Source organism: Otolemur garnettii, unplaced genomic scaffold (assembly GCF_000181295.1).
Source record: "Otolemur garnettii isolate 467f Iridium unplaced genomic scaffold, OtoGar3 scaffold00012, whole genome shotgun sequence".
Taxonomy (NCBI): Eukaryota; Metazoa; Chordata; class Mammalia; order Primates; family Galagidae; genus Otolemur; species Otolemur garnettii.
Window position 1 is genome coordinate 10,310,393 of NW_003852407.1, and position 22,456 is coordinate 10,332,848.

Sequence of the window (22,456 nt, forward strand, 5' to 3'; positions counted from 1 at the left end):
AAAAAAAAAAAAAAAAAAAAACCAAACAAACAAACAAACAAAAAAACCCCATGTTTTAAGGACCACCAAAATAAGGGAAAGGGTTAATTTTTTAAATGTCAATAGAAAATGTATTTTTTATTTGAACTCAAATATCCAGACTCAAAGACCACTTGTAATAATTTTTTCCTAAACTAAAGGTCAAAAAAGGAAAGAAGATAGCAACAATATTATATGGGAAGTTGAGGCAGGTAGACTGTCTGAGCTCAAGAGTTTGAGACCAGCATGAGCAAGAGTGAGATCCCATCTCTAAAAAATAGTTGGGAGTTGGGAGTTGTGGCAGGTAGTCGACGGGGTACTAAGCTTCACATGAAACAGCCAGTAGTCCCAGTTTCTTCGAGGCTGATGCAAGACAACTGCTTAAGCCCAAGAATCTGAGGTTGCTGTGAGCTAAGGCGCCATGGCACTCTACTGAGGGCAACAAGATGAGACTATGTCTCCAAAAAAAAAAAAAGCAATAATATTATCATTTTTATTATTTGTTTTATCCATTTGAGACTTAACTCAGAAATTACCTTTTGATAGTGTTTGAATGTTTGGCCCCTCCAAATCTCATGTTGAATTTTGATCTTCAGTGTTGGAGGTGGAGCTGGGTAGGAGATGTTTGGGTAATGGGGGCAGATCCCTCATGAATGGGTTGGTTCCCTCCCAGCAATGATGCGTTAGATCCCTGTTATTAGTTTATGCACGAGCTGGGTAAGAGAGCTGGGCACCACCTTCCCTCTCCTTTGCTCCTTCTCTCACATGTGACACACCTGCTCCCCCTTTCCCCTCCACCTTGATTGGAAGCTCACTGAAACCCTTACCAGAAAAAGATGCTTCCTGTCCAGTTTGTAGAATCGTAAGTCAGATAAATCTCTTTTCTTTATAAATTACCCAGACTCAGGTATTTCCATAACAAAAACATAAAACAGACTAATACACCCCACCACAAGTCTAAAATTTCAGTGCTTACACTCACCCTGATATAGTTTTCCCAAATTAATTAGGATGAAAAAGTACCATCGATGGTGTTAAATTATTAGTGGTAACTTTATCATTACCAGTATTAACACAAATAATAGTAGTAAAAAGCGACTTTTGTATTTCTCCAGGTACCAGTGCTTGATTCTAGTAAATCCCTGTAAATAAAATCAAGGGTCTTTTATCATGTCGTATTATAAAATGCTTAAAAAGATTTTAGCCAATGTTGACACTGTATTTAGGTTGGTCTGACTTAAAAAATAGGCTATGTGGCAAACACAAATTTATTTTTCAGGGGGTGTATCTAATTGATATCTCAAATAGGCAGTAATCTTCCAGGATAGCTAAAGATGCACATATCTGCTGAACAGAGGAGCTTGTAACTTAATAACAGTGGTTTCAAATGTAAGCCACAAATTGCATCTCAGAGGAGCAGACACTCCCTCTGCTGGTAGCATTCAGATCACACTGCTTCTCACATAGGCACCTGTGGGGAGAGGTCCTCCATGGGGAAGAGCACTAGGGATTTATTTATTTGACCATGGTTTGTGATTTTGCTCAGCAACAAACCAAATGCCAATTCAATTAAACATGTTTCTCCTCCGCCTATTTTCCCTTCTATAACCAGATGAATATTATTTTTTGTACATATCTCTGCTAGTGTTTCTCATTCAACCTGATTCTTTGAAACTTCTGAGTTAATTCTTCATGTTTTCCTCTCTGCTTTCCTCTCACAGGTCCAAAGAATAACAGTAAAACGAGTTGTGTTGTTTTACAAAAGTCACTAAGAAAGATCTGCCTATCATCTACTGGGACAGAAAAAGAGAAGATACCAAGCAAATCCTTCATATCATTTAGCGCACTGCTCAGAAAAAGGGACATATGAAGACGATCCATACTCATCAAGTGGAAGCCTCAGAGTTGAGAGACAGATCAGTGTTCTAGCCAGGAGAACAGACACAATGCCAGTGTTGTTACTAACAACCAGCTCTGCAACCTCAGGCAAGTCTGAACCCTAATTTTCTTGGAAGAGTTCTAATCTAAATGATGTCTGGAGATTCTTTCCATGTTGAATCTATTATATTGTAATATACTAAGATTCTAAAATGAGAGGTAGTATACCATTGTAGGTAAAAATATGGACCCACAATGTGTAAGCACAAATCCCAATTCTAATACTTACTAGCTATGTGACGCTGGACAAATTATTCAACCTCTCTTTGCCTGTTTTCCCTCACAATCAGAATAGTTCCTAACTTATGGGGTTGTTGTGAAGATTAAGTACTACACAGGTTTGTTTTTAAGTTGAATTTGTAAGTTGGAACAGGTACATTTGCCTATTACCTGTAACAGTCTCTGTTCGTGAATGTGAGCCACACATCAGTTGGATGTTTGTAACTTGAGGACTTACTGTAATAGCCTCCATTCACATGTGTGAGCTGCATAAGAGCTGGATGTTTGTAACTTGGGGACTGCCTGTATTAATGTAAGTAAATTGAATAATCAGTGCTTATAAGTGTTCCTGTTACTATAACTGCAAGAGAAGAAGTTCACATAACATCAGTTCACAGAGACAGTAGCCAAAACGCAGTCGTTTGTTATGCCACACGGCTAGTAGTCATAAACAGAAGCAAACACCACGGGCTTACCTTTTTCTTACGATTTCCACTTTCACGCTGCACTGCTTTCATTAGATGCACCAACCGATCTACAAACGTCTGCTGTGCAGCTAGCAAAGAACGCATTACTCTGACAGACTTATCACCCTGAAAGGAGTCAAAGTAAAGGAGAATGAGTTCTGTGTCGCATAATGATCAGAGTTTCTTTAATAGCATGGGTGATCTTTATTTGTACTTCTAAAAGCTACAGACTTTAATACAAAACAAAACTGAAAAAGATTCATTATCTTGACTTAGAGATAATGAGAAAACTGCTGTATTAGTTAAATATCACCGACACATTCACAACTGAAAATTATATGAGTCTTCAGCAAATACTGGTTTAACTACAACAGCACCCTCCCCCCATAGATAACCACGCAATGAGATAGGATTCATTCAACCTGAAATACTGTATTCACTCATTATTTAATTCAGTAAGTATCTGGAAGCCTATGATGTCTTTAGAAATATGCCAGGTATACATATATATATGGCAGCAACAAAGATATTATCTTCAAGAAACGAAAAATCAACTAAGAAAAAGAATCATATAGCACCACAATATGTGCTTACTCAGTAAAATATAAGCCACAAAAACTAAATGCAGTAGCAGGGAAGAGGAGAGAGAGGGGTGGGGAGAAGGGATGTGGGAGAAAGGAGGGTATTCGGGGAACCTCACCTGATGTGCATGATGCAATGGTACATTTCAAAACTATTAAGAAATGAGTATAATTGTGATGGATGTGTTACTTGGTTCAATGTAAACATTTCACATTGTATATCAAAGCAGTACCCTGAACCCCATAAGTGCATCAATGTACAAAGTTATGATTTAATAAAAAATAATTATAAAAAAACCCCTAAATGCTATGGAGTGATAATCAGGTCATAAAATAGTGTAAAATACATTATCTCATTTAATCTTCCCAATTACCCTAGTAAGGGCAGCTGGGCAAATGCATTATCCCTGTTTCAAAGATGAGGAAACTTAAGTTTGGAGAAACTGAAATGTCTTCATGGGATGACAGACGATATAAGTGACAAAAGTGAGATTAGAGGAAAAGACCAAGGGTTATTGGCCAATACGTTTGATGTTGAAAAGCCTTGAGCTGTGAGAACTGTATAAAACCTTAGTCTCAATATGTTTAATAAGATGTGATTTAAAATTTTAAGAACATGAAACATGAAACAGCAGATAAAAGACACTATGAAGTAAATTGTGTCTGCAATAAAGGTCCTTGTGAGTATTCTTCTCGCTGCCCTTGCACCCTCTGTTGGCTGACCTGTGACATTGCTTTAGGAATTAGAAGAACACCAGGAGTAAAATAGCTTCCCATGTCCCTAAAAACTGTCAAAGCAGCAAAAATATTTTAGGAATACATAAGTTATATAAAGTACCTGCAATATAACTACTGATAGATTTCTGGGAATGTATATAGTTTTGATAAGAAAAATATAAAATAGCAAAGGAAGTAAAAAAAGCAAAGCTTTTTTGTTACATTCCATGTATAGAATTATTTCATTAAACCAGGGATTAACCAACTTTCTGTATAAGACCAAACAGTAAATATTTTAGGCCTTCTTGGCTGCCCAGTTTCTATTCCAACCATTAAACTATTATTGTAGTGCAAAAGTAATAAGAGACGATATGACAACAAATGAGTGTCACTACATGTTCCAATAATTTTTTAATGAACTCTGAAATCTGAATTTCACATAATTTTAGGCATCACAAAATATTCTTTCGATTTGTTTTCAACCATTTAAAAATATAAGAATGATTCTTAGCTCACGGGATGTATCAAAACAGGGAACAGGCCAAATTTGGCCTATGTACTGCAGTTTGTCAGCCCCCACTTTAAATGTTACCTTCAACAATGCTTGGCTGAATCTTCTCATGACATTCAAGTACATCTCATGGGTCTTTGGATCTCTCTGCTGAGTATCCTGATCTTCACATTCCACTATCACATACCTTAAATATATGTTTAAATTACTCATGTGATAAGAAAAAGAACTGAGATTCATTTTGAAAATATTTATACTTTTTCATCAAAACAGATTAATTCACATTTACAAAGATATTTAAACTGGAGTAATAAACACATTTTATCACTACACCTAAAAGTGAAAAATGAAGGAGCAATGTATACAATTATTACTAATAGGTAAACTAACAATAGTAATACCTTAGCTTGTGCAATATCCTAAAAAGGATATCCTAAATTAAATGCCACCAAAACAAGCATTTTCTTCTACTAATTTCTGAGGTACTTAGAGTAATTAAATCCTCAAAAATATCTAACCTCATATATACACCAAGTAACTCCAGTATAAGAACTACAATTTTCATAGTCTATGTAATTCTTTGGTATTACAAATCTCCTCTTATTCTGAAAACTAAGATGAATAAATGTTTAAATTGAGCTTTTCCTTTCCCATCAGATGTCGTTTCACTCTCTCTATAGAAAAAGAATCTATATATAATCTTCAACTTTTTTATTATAAAACTGTAGTTTTAGAGAGTTAAAGAAATTTTAAATGTTTTCTTAAACTTAATCTGCTCATACAATTACAGAAATCATATAAACAACCATCTGCATAAGATTTCAGGGGTCATCGAATCCAGTGTTTCTAAATGTTCCAATGGGAACAAACCAGAAGAACAAGTAACATTTATATCACAATTGGGTAAACAAAGCCATATGTGTGCACACAGATGCATAAACCTAAAAATTTCACAAAGCGGTATGCTATGAATAATGTGTTAATAGCTGCTGCTCTGTTCCATTTCATTTTTCTTTAAATAACAAACACTTTACTGTGAAACTTTAAGTTAATTTCAATGGATCATGATGAATAGATTGAAAAACACAACTCTAGATCAACTTGATTGCTTTATTACCAGTGAAACTTGAGAGTAGAGGGGTTGTGTCTTGCCCAGGGCACACAATTAGTTGATTATAGAACTGAGATTGGAACCTGGGACTTTAGATCCCAAGTATTCTTTCTATTCTTCTAAACTGATTATCACTGTTTTATCTTTACAATACACTTTTTCAGCCTGCTTAACTGAGAGTATTTCCCAAATTTCAACTCAAAGATGCTTATTATCCTTTATACTATTCAGCTACCTACAAGGTAGACTTCATGAGAGCAGAGAGCTTACCTGTCTTGTTCTCCACTATATACCCTAAACACTTCCATGCCTGGTTCATAACAGATGCTCAATATATTATTGTTGAACAAATGATAATTCTACTTTCATGGATTTAGCTATTAGCTCAATATTGATAATTCTCAAATGTGTATATTCCTTTTTTTAACATCAAAGGTCTAATTTTGCATATATTATGTAGTTTGCTTTCACACTTATCCACCCTAATTTTCATGTGTCAGATCCCTTTTTCAAGATATTGCTTGTCCTTTTTAATTGAGTATGCATAAAACTGATCTTATCACAGAAAAGGAGATTTTTTTTTTCTACCTTCACTGAAGGTACTATCAATATTTATTCCAGAAATTTGGGCCAGAAATTCTTACATAGCAGGGTTCACAAACTCAAGTTTTATCTAAAGTCAGGCAGGAAACAAATGTTTCAATCACTTGCCTATAAGAAAAGAGGGAAGAGGTGGGGCTGCTACCAAATCAGAGAACACCAACCCTACCTAAAACTTCTGATGGCATTTTGTGTTCAATTTGTTGTCCACGCATCTAAAGTCAAACTTAGCTCATATTCCCCTGCCTCAGAAAACTACACTCAATTAATCACCCGACCTTATTGATTTTTCCTATTAAATGCCTCTTATGATGGTTCTGTACTGTGCAGTCCTATTTGGAATCAAACAGCAGATATGAAGTACATACTAGCCTCTCTAACTCTAAAAAGAAACTACATATTGTTCAATTCAATCATGATACATTTTTCATCTTTTAAATACTTTCATTTCTCCTCTATATTGACAAAAGCATCAATGGTTACCTCTTTTCTACAATTTTAAAACATTTTCTATGGCTCTAAGTTTCTGTTTCAAACTTCCACTGTCCCGAATTTATGCTCTCACTCCAGCCAGGTCAATGCTCTAATACCCCTCCGTAGGTGCCCACTTTGTGCTCTGCTCATACTGTAGTATTATCCAGAAACACCTTCCCTGTCTATTCTCTTTCTGTATTCTACCCATCCTTCAAGCTCAGCTGACATTCTCTCTTCCAGGAGGTCTCACGGACCCTCACAACTTCTTCTTTCTCTTGACTTCCTAGAACAGGCATAACATCTTACACAATTAGTGGTGAAAACATTCCCTGCTTGTCACTGTTTCACATGTTTAACTCTTACTTAGAACCCTTCACAGGTAATAAAGAAATCAATACCAAGTGTCAACCTTAAAAGCTTTCAGTATCCCTGGAATATCCGATAGTCTTACACAAAGAAAAGTTTTTTAAAGTTTGATAAAGGTAAGAGCTTTCCCTTTCCTACTTCCCAGTGTAATGTTTTACCAGGAGAATAAAAGATGTTGCAGCTGTCCTGAGTCATGTAACCCAGACTTTTCTGTACAGTGGTATGAAAAATTGAGCTATGACACTATGTCTACATCATATTCCCAAGAATCCCAAACCAAAAGTTAAAAAGGTATTCCTAAATCCTGAATTAAGAATGTCTTTCAGTACTTAGAGCATCACTAGACACCTGTAACTATTTAAATTAAAATAAATTTCAAAATTCAGTTTCTCAGTCACATTATCAACATTTCAAGTGCTCAGTAGCTACATACACACCATGGAAGATCATTTCCATCACTACAGAAACTGCATAGATGATTAAGCTAAGAACAGATAAGGAATAAGCTCATATTTTCTATTCATGGCATTCCAGAATGTTTGGTCATTTCAGGACAGCACTTAAGAATGTCAAAAAGACAGTGGTTCTAAATGGTATTATTCAAATATGGTATTATTCAAATCCAATCCATACCCTTTAGTTAAAGTCCTTGCTTATCATCTTAGTATACTCAGTTATCTTTTCCTGTATGTTCATACAGCAAACTCGTCCCTAAATAAACATACAGATGACCACCATAGTCAGGCCCATTGCTGTGTTCAGGTCTTTCTGACCACCAAGCACTACGGCTAAGTGATTTCTGGTTACACTGATGTTCATGATAAGGGTCAAGTATCAAACACCTCTCAAAAGTCATTCAAGCCAAATTTCTGTCACAAAGAAAAAGTCTATCTAAAATAAAAATGACAATGTCATCTTCAAATAGGAAAGACAAGGTTAGATATCAAGAACTAGGAGACCTAGATTTGAATCATTTCTCAGTTTTTTGTTCACACCAATAAATTAGGTTTGACAAAGCACTCTAAGGCATTTCTTGGAAAACTGTCATCTTAAAGTAGAAATACAGACAAATTGTCCGGTTACCCATTGTAAGATGACATCAGTGGGCTACCTGTTTCCCGGCAATTTAATTTTGTGGAGTAAATAACCTTTATTACCTTGAGAGGTCTTAAAAGTTATAGAAAACATGTCAAAGCATCCAAAGTTTACTTTCAATTTCAGCACACTGGAATGGCTATAAAAAACTGCAACAATTTATAGATACTGATGCCAAACATTTTACAGATTGGAGACGGTAAGTCCCCTCTGTGGCTTAAAAGGTTGACACTATTCATTTTAAAAGGATTGTTGGCACAACTGTAAGCCCCTCAGGATTTAGCTATAGCAAGAATTCCGCTTAAATCACTGAAAAGGAAATAAGTGGAAAAAGGAAGTTCAAATATTCAAAAGGAAACAGTACAATTAATTAAAGGTTATATTTTAAAGCATTATATTAGAATAAGTTTAAAATGAGAAGCATTTAAATTCCTACATTTGATTATTTTTATACAATTCTGTACATGTTCAAAGGAAAAGAAGGATCATTTTAAACCAACTAAAGCTTTTCCCCCCATATTGTTACCCTACATTCTGCAAAGCATTGTCTATAAAAGTCAAGAGTCCACATCCATAACGTTTCTCCCCATGAGTATTTCTGAATATGTAGTAGGCAAACTGTAAATATGGGAAAAACAATTACTCCTTAGAGAATAAGCAGATATAGCATGTGCTATTGCTTCAGTGAATCAGAGATATAGTGGGAAAACACAAATCACATCTGAGTTTGATAGAACGCTTAGAAGACTAGGAACTCAGGCTGTACTGGGTTTATTGTCTCTGAAGAAAACAAAGTGGTGTTTGGAAACAGAAGTAGCTGCCATGTTGGAAGCTGTTCATCCAATAGGTTTCCTACTAAGTGCCAGCTTTCAGAATGATTTGTAAATTCTTCCTACTTGCAATAAGAGATCAAAGAAAGATTTTATCAACACTAATTTCAAATTTTATAATGAAACCTGGTCTATAATCAAATCCATAAAATACCTAATTTCAAAGTTCCAAATAGTCAATATACACACATACAGCCCTTAAACTCAGAATAATGACTACTCTCTACTAAGTTCTGAGCTAGAGAAAAGTTTCCATGAATATTGCAAGGAAACAAAAATATCTATAAAGGAACTCTTAAAAATCTCAATTTTGAAAATACCTAAGAAGCTTAGAAAAACTCAAAACTCAATACACCCCAAACATTTTTCTCTTTACTCTCTTTTAAATATTTAGATTTTTGTGAAAAAATATTTTTCCATAAAACAGTGAACAGACATACACATTCACAGTGGCATATAGACAACATTAGGAAGCAACAGGTTACATTAAAAGGAGAAAGCAGCGATTTGGCAATATGAGAGTTTCAAAGTAAACTTGTTAGTGAAAAAATTGTGATTAATACCAGCCAAAACATTCTGTGGGTGTATTCTCAAGGATGTACTGAAATTGAATATGAGGGAAAAGTAGTTTTATGAATATTATATATTAAACTGCTAAAGTAAAACCAGGGATCTATTTTTCTTCTCACTACTGAAGCCAATGGGGATTGGAGGGAGTTACAGGTTCTAAAAGGGAAAAACAAAATGACTGATTTGGTTAAGATGGCTGATAGCAGTTTTTCTTTTTTATAAAGAGAAATATAAAAGATTAAATAAATAATTATTGCTTATGTAAATAATGAACATGTGTGTTAAAAGACTATTTTGGTTTAGTCTGGTCTATAGAGAGAGAAGGAAATTAAAGATTGATTTGGCCCACAGAAGAGTTCCTCTAAGCTCAGTTTAAAGCATGATAGTATTTTGCCTAATTTCATGTAAAGCAAAATGCCTCATTATTCTTCAAAAATACAAGTTGAGCATCCCTTATCTGAAATCATGTGAGGAGAAGTATTTTGGATTTAGAATTTTGAAATATTTACATTATATACTTAGCATCTCAAATCTAAAACTCCAAAATCCAAAATGCTCCAATGAGTAATTTTTATTGAACACCATGTAAGTGTTTAAAAAGTTTCCGATTTGGGAGTATTTCATATTTTGGATTTTTGGATTTGGATACTCAACTTGCTTTTAGAATGGTCATCTATTAATTTGTATCATTTACATTAAGGCTGCAAACAGAGCAATAATACTAGATCAGAGATCATTTCTACAGCTAAAAAACTGCAAATACATCTGGAAGTTTAAAAAATAATATTTCGTTTTAAGTATTCTGTCAAATGTGGGTAAGGCTTAGGGCTTATCCAGATGGTTCTGCCCTTTCTTTATTCTGTAAAACTGGGTAAGTCTCTCTTAACTAGTGTTTAATCCTAATGTGTGCGTTTATTGAACTAAAATATTTCTGATTGGCTTAAATTATTTGTCCCTCACCCTTTAGAATTCTGTGACAGATACAGCAAGCCATTCTTCATATCACTATATGACTGTCTCAATCATTCTATGCCTTAGTTCCTCTTTTCTCTAACTTATTCAGGACATTGTTCTCATGTAAAATAAAGATACTTATATTCTCCTCATTTAATCGCACAGGGACAAATGAAAAAAGGTCCCTGAAATACTCTGCAGATGGCAAAGTGGTAGAAAAATGATGCATTTGTAAGTCAGGTTCTAACAAGTTCAATTAAAGAAAGCCTCAGCTTCAGTTTCCTCATGTTTAAAATGAGATAAGGTAATTCTGAATTCCTACTTCCTATTTTTAAATCATTCCATTGTTTGGGTAAATAATATGAAAATAGACATTCCTGATGCACTGTGAAGTATCACACTCACACTACTTAAATAGCATAAAAGGACACCAGATATCAAGCTGAAAATGCTCATTACTTTGCCTACATATATCCTAACTCCTGGAAAGTTAGCACAGGGAAGAGAATAGTGGTAGAAACAAACACTTCTATAAGCCCAGCTATAAATGAATACAGCTAGATATAAATACCGTATCTAGACTTTTGATGATTGTTCACATCTTAAACTATCTTTATATTTATAGCATTAAAAAAATAGCCCTTAAGAATAATAAGAAAAAAATAGAAAATTATTTCCACATACCAGTATAAATAATTAGCCAATGTTGAGTTTTTGCAGGCTCTTGATATCAAGAAGGTACAGAGATCTTGCTGAAAGAATTAAAAGAAATGTAAATTTGTTACCATCTGCTATTAACAGGGGTGAGATAAGCAAATCTATATGTTACTATACACTTTTTATCTGTATACCTTATATCACAGATTCAGATTTTAATCCATCCATCCATCCATCCATCCATCCATCCATCCATCCATCCAATATTTATTCTAAACCAGACAATATACAAGAGTTAGAATGCCACAGCTCCTTGCAGAGCTCCTAGTCCCCCTGGAGCTTAGTATTTGTTGGGGAGAAGAGAGACATTAAAGAAATGGTCATAGAAATAATTTAGGGTGGGAGGTTAGAAAAGGCAGCAATGAGGACATGATATTCAGGCAAGGCCTGAGCTTAGCTTGTATGAGGAACTATAAATATAGCTAAAATACAGTGAATACTAAAGTAAAAGAGATTGTTAAGATAGGAAAGGGTCAAATTATGTGACCTTTAAAATCACATACCCTTATTATGTGGTATGGATTTGATTTTAAAAGCTAGAGATACCCAACAAAAGATCCTAACTGGAGGGTGAGATGATCTGATTTACGTTTTATGAAAATGACTCTGGTTGGTCTAAGAAGTACGGACCTGAGGTCAGTAAGGATGCTATTACAGCAGTCTAGAAGAGTGAACAATGAGAGTGGAGATGGCAAGGAGATAAATTAAAGAAATACATTGAAGCATAATTAACAAGATCTACAAATGGATAGAAAATAGGAGGGAAAGGAACGTTAATTCCCAAATTTCTGGATTTAGCAAACAGGTTGATTTGTTATTTCACAGATGGAAATTTTAGACAAGAAGCTGGTTATGGATTGAGGGGAAGAGTTGTATTTTGAAATAAGAAGTTTGAAATACCTGGCAGATATACAATGGAGATGAGAAGGTATCTGAATACATGAATCTGAAACTCAGATGAGAGATCTGAGATAGAAATATAAATTTGATTTTATTAGTATAGCCTACGGCAAGAGTATAAATTGAGAAGAGAAGAGGACCCTGAGGAACACTGAGATATCAAGCGGAGGAGAGAGTGCTGACACAGGGAACCAAGAAGGAAAAGCAAGAGAGATGAAGAGGAACACGAGGGATCTATGTATCAGCTGAACCATGAGATGAGCTCGTCTTCAAGAAGAGTGTTAGTTACCTTGCTCAATACTCCTGAAGGAATTGCAAGAGTATATAATCAAAAAACCGTAAGTCATTTAATAACTTAGCAAATAAGTTTGAAGCAAAAGCCAGAATGACATGGAGTAAAGACTGGGAAGGAAGGAAGCAAAAAAATGTATATATGTAATTCCTTAGAAAAGGAAAGTAAGAAAATACGGTGTTATTTTGAGGGATGTGGTGTCAAGGGAGAGCTTTGTTTGTTTCGGGTTTTTCTGGGGTTTTTTTGAATTTTTAAGATGGAAAGTACTAACAAACACTTGAATATTTCTATCAGGAAAACAGCACATTTTTGAAGGTAGTTGTGTTTCTTCTGTGCAAGGAAACAGAAGGAAACGATAGGAAGGGATTCATGTCTATAAATTTGGTGATGGGAAACTAATACTAGTCTCACCTAGTGGCTTCTATTTTCTTCTATATCCATTAAGTATTAGGCAGAATTGTTATCTGAAGACTTGGAGGCAGGGTATGAAGAACAGAGTGGAATATGGATGAGAAAATCTCTGCAGAGCAGGGAGATTAACCTACTTAGGGAAATGTAAGTTGGCAGAGAGCATTGAGTGCTTATATGAGGTTTGTCATCACGAATTTACAGGGACACAAACATGCCAAGCTATCCGTTTTTCTTCAGCAATATTCAGGCGTAAAGAAACTAGGTTATGAATTAGGAAGAACTGAGATTTTGCCAGGGGACCTGTAGGTATTTATAAGAGAATGACTAAAATGATGAGCCATGGGATAAAAACTATATTCAGAGGAAAGCAAATATTAAAGAAGGCTAAGAACAAAGAAAAGGGCAGAGATCAATGGATTAGAAGTTTCCTTGGAGTAGGAGTTTAAGAAAGTAAGCACGTAATGAGACATTGTTATTACCAAGGAGATGTGCCAGTGCCTTCAGAGATAGTAAGGATTTTATCTCCAATTTTAGAGCTAAAGCTTTAGTTCTGTATTTTAAATGTGCAACAAAAGCCAACAAGGAAACTCCTCAATCAGAAAGCCATCATGCGGCCGGGAGTCGTGGCTCACAGTTGTAATCCTAGCACTTTAGGAGGCTGAGGTGGGTGGATAGCTTGAGCTCACAAGTTCAAGACCAGCCTGAGCAAAAAGCGAGATCCTGTCTCTAGTAAAAATATGAAAACTAAGGCAAGAGGATTGTTTGAGCCCAAGAGTTGGAGGGTTGTTGTGAGTTACGATGATGCCATGGCATTCTACCCATAGTGACACCTTTAGACTCTATCTCAAAAAAAAAAAAAAAGAAAGAAAGAAAGAAATCAGCATGTCACGCTGAATCCCTGAGCCTAACAGGCAGAATTTAGACCTAAAGTTTATCTTCTGCCTATATAACAAGGACATTATACCTTTATATAGTGATGTATGTATTTTAATCCAAAACTTTTTCATAGAAATTATTTACAGAACATAAGAAGAAAAGAATTAACTTTAAAAATATCATGAAATGGGAAATGTGTATTATAAATTTTTAAAGTCAGATGAGCAATGCTCTAAAATTTTAAGGGAATTTAAAGAAAGTGTGCTTTACAAAAAAAATGATCTCATCTTATAAATCAGAGATAGGATATCCTTGGAGATAAGTATCTCCAAATATTTACTGAGTGTATGTAATAATAACAGTGATATTATCTAATTTGGGGTTAAATACTAAGATGGGATAGAGTGGAGGGAGGGGAGAGAGATTCAGCCAAAGATAGGCAAGAAGGGAAAAAAATATATATATGTAAATATATATATATAATAAATAAAGTATACAAAATACTACATAAGATGGTAAAATAAATCCAAAGACAGCTACAACCATAAGAAAAACAAGTAGGATAAAAGTTCCAATTAAGAAACATAGTGTTAAACTGGATTAAAAATAAAATTTAACTATGTTTACAAGAGTTAAAACTAAAATGTAAGGCTACAAACATCGAAAGGAAAGGATCAACAAAGTATACCAGTGAATACTGATCATGACAAACCTCTCTTAATTTCAGACAAAACAGATGTTAGGGTAAAAAGTATTATTAGATATAAACAGGGTTACTAAACTGACAAAAGATTCAATTTTCTTGAAGGTACTTAATAAAAGAACTTCAAAATATTTAAAGCAAATACTAACATCAATGTATGGGGAAACTGATAATTCCACCGTCATACAGAGGAATTTTAACCTAGTCTATGCACAGAACAAGCAGGAAAAAACATTAGGACAGAGTAAAAAAGATTTCAACATTACAACTAATAAGTCTGCTCTAGTGACTTCTGTACAATTTTGTACCCAACAGTTAGAGAATACACCTTCAATAACCCACGGAATTTATAAAATATGTCCAATGGACCTGACTTTCTGCCTTCTTTTTAAGATCTAGCAAGGACAGGTAAAATATGTTTCTAAAACTACAAAGGAAAAATAAGGAAAGACATAAGACACTGCTCAGATGTCAGGAAAAAGACAAGAATGATGATATCTTCCAGTGGTGACAAGAAGAAAGTCAATGTAGCTTGGCTGAATATCAACTTAAAGTGATGAAAGCTTGTGCAATATTACTCTACTGGGAGCCACAGAGAGGGGAAGGAAACGTTACCCAAATGATTTCCACTTGATTCTGAGAGTAAAGTGGCTTAATTAGTGATTTAACAAAGACAGTTTATCAGTCAAAAGAGAAACATCAGAAATATATAAAAACAATTATTATTTTTAACCTAAAATGTTTTTTTTGTTTGTTTTTTTATAGTTTTTAGCGGGGCCAGGTTTGAACCTGCCACCTCTGGTATTTGGGGCTGGCACCCTACTCATTTGAGCCATAGGTGCTGCCCTAGCCTAAAAGTTTTGAATGACAGGTGGAGTACAATTTACAAAAACGATATCCTCAGCAGAGCTTCCCAGCATGAGAACGCAAGCCAATCTGAGTTAGCCACCAACATACCTCAGCTGGATTATTCCCATGTAGCTTAGCTTCCAACTAACTCATTCAGTCCAATGGCCTACAAACCCTGAATAAATGATATCCAATTTTCTTTTCTTTCTTTCTTTTTTTTTTTTTTGTGAGCTCTTTGAAAAGACTAATTTGCTATAAATTGCTTGAGTCCTCCAATAAAATCAACTCGGGATATCTATGTTCAAAAATATTTTGCTATATTTGCAAATGATAGAACATTCAAAAACTAATTCTTTTGGCCAGGATTTGGCATGTTTAGAAGGTTAGAAAAAGGTAAAATCTACATAATTACATGTCTAAAAATAGAAAAAAACCTAAACATTTTAAAATCCCTCATTTGGACAGGTCCTGAGTTGAAATCATATTCATCTGCAAAAAGAACTGTTTTAGTTCAGAAATGTATTTTATAATCACAGAGCCTGGCCTTGGACTTGACTGGTTACTTTTCCATCCGAGCACCTTGTTGATCATGTTTCACCTGTTTGAGTGTGGATGCCACTTGATAGCTCAAAGCAGATTCACAGAGGCATCTCTCATAGCCATCTTCTAACATCTCTCCAGCCCCTTTGGGCCAGGGGAAAAGGACTTTCCATGGTGGGGCAGGGTCTGAGACACTGAAAGCAGACCTGGTACCATAACTTCACGCCCCCACTAGATGAGGAGGATGACAAAGAGGCAGCCGTTTCCTCACCAGCAGAATTCTTACTTCAGACTCGCTGCACAACTGCAGGCAAATCACTTCACTTTCTGTTCCTCAGCTATCTTATCTTAGACGCTTTGGCCCCAATTCTCTCGAGTCAGATCTGCCACGCTCGCTTTTGCTCACTCTGCAAACAGACACGCTAGTCTCTGATGTTTCACAAACGCATGCACTTAAACGCTGGTCTTAGGGCCTCTACACTTGCTGTTCCCTCTGCTTGAGTGCTGTCTCCCTAGACAGCCACCTGGGAATTATTCCCTCACATGCTTCATCTTTAAATAGGGTGTTACTTTTTCAGCAAAGCCTTCCCTGACTGTAACTATCTCCAACCAAAAACTCTTTTATCATCCCTCTCTCGTTTATTTTTACCAATAAAAGATAGGTATCATTATTTCTTCTACTATATATAAATATTATTGACTATCACCTACCCCAATCGTAGAATGTAAGCTCCATGAGACAAAGATTGTGACTGTTTTGTTTTTTGCTGCAACAACCTCAGCACCTAGGACAGTTCCTGGTCCATAATAAGAGCTCAAAAAAATACGTATGACTGAATGAATCAATGAATCAATACCTTAGCTTTGAAAGAGCAAAATAATTAGACTATAAGTGGATGGGGTAAAGGGCTCATCCAAGGATTCTATGACCCTATGGTTTAAAAATTTGTTTTTTCAGTTAGTTTGTTCTATCAAGAGGCATGCAAACACGCAAACTTTAATATTTAATAGTTAAAAGAGTCAATCATTAACTAATAAAATCTGACTAAAAGGAATAAAAAAGAAAATGAACTTTTTAAATCTATTCTCTCTCTTCTTTTATTTTTAAATGTTTTTCTTTTCTTTTTTTTTTTTCTTGAAACAGAGTCTCACTTTGCAGCCCCTGGTAGAATGCCATAGCATCACAGCTCACAGCAACCTCAGCCTCCTGGGCTCAAACAATTCTCTTGCCTCAGTAGCTGGGACTACAGGCGCCCACCACAACGCCCATGTATTTTTAGAGGTAGGGTCTCTCTATGGCTCAGGCTGGTCTCTAACCTGTGAGCTCAAGCAACCCAGCCACCTTGCCTCCCAGAATGCTGCAATTACAGGCATGAGCCACTGCACCCCGTCTTTCTTTTTTTCTTTTTACAGATTTAGGAAGCACAGTACAGTTTTGTTATATGAACATGTATGTGTAGTGGTGAAGTCTGGGTTTTCAGTGTAACTATCAACAGAATAATGTAGACTGTACTCATTAAATCTTTCTCATCCCTCACCCCCTTACCCTTCTGAGTCTCCAATATTTATACTCGATGTAGACACATTATCAGTTTCCATTTATAAGAAAGACCACAGGACATTTGACTTTCTGAGTTACTTCACATAAGATAATGGCCTCCGCCTCCATCCATGTTGCTGAAAAAGACATGCTTTTCTTTTCTTTGGCTGAGTAGTATTCCACAGTGTCTATACCACATTTTCCTTATCCAATCATCCAATAACGGACACTTAGGTTGATTGCTTATCTTTGCTATTATGAATAGTACTGCCAAAATACATGAGCGTAGGTGTCTTTTTGAAATAATGATTTCTGTTCCTTTGGGTAGATAACCAGTGGAGGGACTGCTGGATTGAATGGTGCTTCTATTCTCAGTTCTTTGAAAAATCTCCACACTGTTTTTCCACAGAGGATGTACTAATTTATATTTCTACCAACACTGTATGAACTTTCTCTTTTTTCTGCATCCTAGCCAACATCTTTTTTTTTTTGGAGACAGAGTCTCAAGCTGTCACCCTGGATAGATTGTCATGCCATCATAGCTCACAGCAACCTCAAAGTCTTGGGCTTAAGTGATTCTCTTGCCTTAGCCTCCCAAGAGGCTGGGACTAACGCAACACCACAATGCCTAGCTATTTATTTTTCTTTGGTTGTAGTTGTCATTTAGCAGGCCCAGGCTAGATTCGAACCTGCCAGTTCCGGTGTATGTGGCTGGCATCCTAGTGGCTGAGCTACAGGTGCTGAGCCCTCTGTTTTTTTTTTTTTTTTAAAAAAAAAAAGCTCCCTTTTTTTCCCTTTGGAGACGGCTGTGACAGCAATTTCCAGCTCTTGGGCTTAGGCGATTCTCATGCCTTAGCCTCCTGAGTAGCTGGGACTACAGGGGCCCACCACAATGCCCAGCTATTTTTTGTTGCAGTTTCACCAGGGAACGGTTTGAACCTCATACTGAGGGTGCACTACTCACTGAGCCACAGGCACCACCTTCTGTTGTTTTCTGACCTTTTAACAATAGCCATTTTGACTGGTGTAAGATGGTATCTCTTTGTGGTTTTAATTTGCATTTCTCTGATAATTAGTGATGTTGAACATTTTTTCAAATACTTTTTAGTCATATCTAAGTCTTTTTTTGGAAAAATGCCTGTTCATAACCTTTGCCCACTTTTTAGTAGGTTTTCTTCCTTAAAAAAATTTTAACATCAAAACATGTATTATTTGTTTTTAACATCAGAGGATTAAAGATTCTTCTTAAATTAGAAGCCTTGAGGACAAATTCAACAATACATATTAAAAAAGCTTCTGCAATTCACTTCCAATGTACTTTTCAGAGTAGGACTAGTCTAATAGGTCTTTTTTTACCTCAGAAATGAGTCTACTTGGTTAAAAGCAGCTGCTTAGTTTATTATCCCTACTATCAAAGTCATACATTTCTACAATGTAATCACAAACACTGACAATTACAGTTATGCTCATAAATATGTTGGCAATAAATATTCTGAGTTTCCCTAATAAAATATTTAAGCCCTGTTTATTTTCATATTGCATATGAATCCATTTATATGCCCAAAGCACCAATAAAATGACTTGAATTGAGGCTTATCTGGCACTTTCTGCTGAGGAGGAAAGTCATAAACATGCATCATAAAACGAGTTATTTAATAAACTTGTAATATTTGGTTATTTAATCAAAATCAAGGCTTTAAAGACAGACATAACATGTTTATCTGGTAGGAGCTTTCCTATGAGACGCCTGAAAGCTTTGTACTCACCTCCAGATTTTCACCATCTGAAACCTCTTTTGTTTTAGATGCAGGAGGAGGGGAAGATACCGCAGGAAGAGGGCTGGTTATAATCTGGGAGCTGAAAGAGTTATAGGAGATATCACTGAAATGTAAAATACTCTGTACATAAGAAAAGACATAAATTTTTCAGCATAGTTCACCTTAGTTATGTCTGGTTAATGCATCACTACCTAAACTGTGTTCTGTGTAACATTAGAATCCCATTATGCTCTGGAAAAAGTCACATTATGCTCTATGGTTAAAAATTATGAGTTGCACCTCTTGGGAAATTTATATGTAAGTTTGCACATTAAAGGCTCTGATAAATATTGTATTTTTCTTAAAGCCATTTAACTCTAAACCAGCATTTTCCAAACTTATCCATTTACAAGACTCTAGCTCTTTTTTACCTTTTTTTCCAAAACAAAATAAAGCTTTAAACTCTCCCCCCGAAGCTCGACAAATTATTGGGTAGTAGACCATACATCAGAAATACTAGGTTCCAGTTTTCATCCCATCACAAAATTTTGAATAGACTTTGCCCGGTAAAACATTCTATGAGACATAAGTGAGGAAGGTAAATGATTTGAGATTGAAGACCTCTGACTTAGAATGGGAAAACATAAAAGGTCTCTTTTCTTAAAAATAGAAAAGAAATAAAGTAGCCTAGGAAACAAAAACATATTTATTACTCCTGTTTAGTTCTCCCAATAAAACACAGAAGATAAAGTATAACAATCATCATCATGAAGAAAAATTTAGAAATCCAATCTTCAGCTCGTGTAATAATTGATGTGACTGGATGGAATTAGGCAATTTGAAATCTAGACCTGCTTCTGTCATTAACAAACTTCATGGTTAACTAATAACCATTTTGTATCACTGAGCCTCAGAATTTTCACCCAAAAGTTCTATTTATTTCAAATTTTAAGATTTTCTGAAAAACAAAATAGAAAGAAAATGAGCTTTTGCAATCCACTCTACCTTTTGTAAGGTGTAAGACTTTGAGCAATTTACTTAACTTTAAGTCCACCATCTCTAAATTAGGGATATGAATACCAACTTCGAGGATAGCTGATAATGGATGTGGGCCACACTGCACAGTATCAGATACAAAGGTGGGATATCCTAATTGTTATTATTTTTAACAATTAACTTACAATTCAAATAACATGCTATTTTTCAAGTGTAACTTACTAAAGAGGTAAAAACAGTTGATAAAAAATACAATTTTTCACTAAACTATTTGAGCTCACCAATAGGCCCTTTTCTTCATTTTAAGATGAGTAAGTAACAGTAGCTAACACGCACCTAGCACTGTGTAATTAGACAATTTCTTATGAATATCAACTCATTTAGTAATCAAACAACTCTTAAATATCAGTTATTATTGCTATCCTTGTTTTTAAGAAGATAAACTGGGGACACATAGAGAATACATAATGTACACAGTTTGCACAGCTAGTCAATAGCAGAGTTAAGATTTTAAATCAGGAACTCTGACTCCATAGCCTGCAAACACTGGTCTCAAATATTGTGATGTTTGCACTGTGAGTGCCCAAGCCATATTTACTGGCAAAAAGTTCAAAATAAGTAATTGTGGGGTTTAGTGTCTCTGGGGGGCAAGGAAAGGAGAAAACAACTTGAAAGGGAGAAAAACTATCAAGGTTGAAAATGTGCCCTCCCTGGATATCCATACCTATCTATTTCCGCAGAATTTATTCCAGAACTTGACACACTCTCTGACACTGAACCTTGACTATCCTTCTTAGTAGGTTCCAATCCATTCTTTATATCATCAAAGTTTTCATATTTGAGGGCCTGGACCAGCTGTAACAGATACATCAGCAAATCCTGGGGGAAAAAAAACCAAAAAATAAGCTAAAATTAGAAAAACAAATGAATTATGATTCCAGACATAATTTATTCTAAAATTTCAGGTTAACATTTTACGTTACTTTTACTTTTCAGCTGTGCTGCCTTTTGCATGTGACTAAGTTATCCCACTTCTCCATGCCTCACAGAGTTCTCATCTATGAAATGGACATTAACACCTCAGAGAAGAACATGAGGATGGAGTCAGATTAAAAAGAAATCACAGAATAGTGTCTGGCACAGAGTAAGTAGCCACTACATGACTTGTTTCAAGACCTAGTATCCAAAAAGGAAAAAGAAAAAAAAAAAAGTAGGAAAGGGAATCAAGAGAGAAATTAGGGAAGTCTGAAGAAAATAAACTGCTAAGCCTAAATTCCTCATAAGTCTATTAACAATCAATGAAATACTTAGGACTAAAAAGCCATCAACAAAGTAACTTAACTTTCTGAGTTTTTCACTGACATTAAAAAACCAAGTTTAATGTTTAGGACAGAAATATTTCCTGTATTACCCTATAAATGCTGTTCTTAGCTCTTCCCAAGTTCATACCACACCACACTGTACCCCATGATTGCCTTAATGTGCACAGCTATCATTTAATAAAAATAAAAAATAAAAAAATATATTAAAAAAAAGAAAACTCTTAACACATTTACCTTTGAAAATAACTAAAAACTAAAAAATTTTTAAAAGCATCCATTATCTTCCAATTGCTATATACCTTGCTCGCCACCTTCTAATTAAATAACTTTAAGACTACCAATTCAATGTCAGTCTCTTGTTCAAGTTCACAAACCAGGTTAACTCTCCTATGAATACTGTATTTTATAGCCCATTCTTTCCTATTTGTAACATCTATCTATAGCAACTGTAATTACTTGCTTATTTACTCTGTCCTTTCCACTATTTTATAAACTCCCTAAGGACAGAGAACACCTCCAGCAAACTATCTTTCCTTAATACAAGCATACTTTATTGTACTTTTGTAATACTGAATTTTAATACACATACATATGTTTTAATAAATATGTATGTAGTGCTTGTAGCAAACCCTCTTTCAAGCAAGTCTATCAACCATTTTTCTAACAACTCACTTCTCTCGGTGTCACATTTTGGTAAGGCTCACAATATCGCAACTTTTTTCATTATTATGATACCTGTCACAGTGTTACGCTAATCTGTGATTAGTGATCTCTGATGTTACTATTGTGATTGTCTGGGGGAGCCACTACCACACCCTTACAAGATGGTAAAGTGAACTGATAAATGTGTATATGCTGATTGCTCCACTCATTGGCCAGTCCCCTCTCTCTTCCCCTCCATGGACCTCTGTACTCCTTAAGACACAAAAATATTAAATTTAGGCCAGTTAACCACCCTACAATAGACTCTTAGTGTTCAGGTGAAAGAGAGAGTCACAGGTCTCTCAATTTAAATCAAAGCTAGAAATGATTAAGGTTGGTGAGGAAGACATACTGAAAGCTGGGACAAGTTGAAAGCTAGGTCTCTTGATCCAAACAGCTA

At 35.3% G+C, this 22,456-nt stretch overlaps 1 protein-coding gene across 3 annotated transcripts in view; it reads right to left on the reverse strand.

Annotated features, from left to right (window-relative positions):
- Positions 1–22,456, reverse strand: part of PIK3C3 (phosphatidylinositol 3-kinase catalytic subunit type 3) — a 135,000-nt gene that overhangs the window by 50,043 nt on the left and 62,501 nt on the right. For all 3 annotated transcript variants that reach the window (XR_002772042.1, XM_003784732.2, XM_023510241.1), the window contains 5 exons: positions 20,757–20,911; positions 19,046–19,136; positions 11,136–11,203; positions 4,533–4,638; positions 2,652–2,768 (listed from right to left, as the gene is read on the reverse strand). Coding sequence is in view for 2 of the 3 variants with exons in the window: in XM_003784732.2 (XP_003784780.1) it covers positions 2,652–2,768; positions 4,533–4,638; positions 11,136–11,203; positions 19,046–19,136; positions 20,757–20,911 (537 nt within the window). In the remaining variant the exon portion in view is untranslated. The remainder of the gene's footprint in view (positions 1–2,651; positions 2,769–4,532; positions 4,639–11,135; positions 11,204–19,045; positions 19,137–20,756; positions 20,912–22,456) is intronic.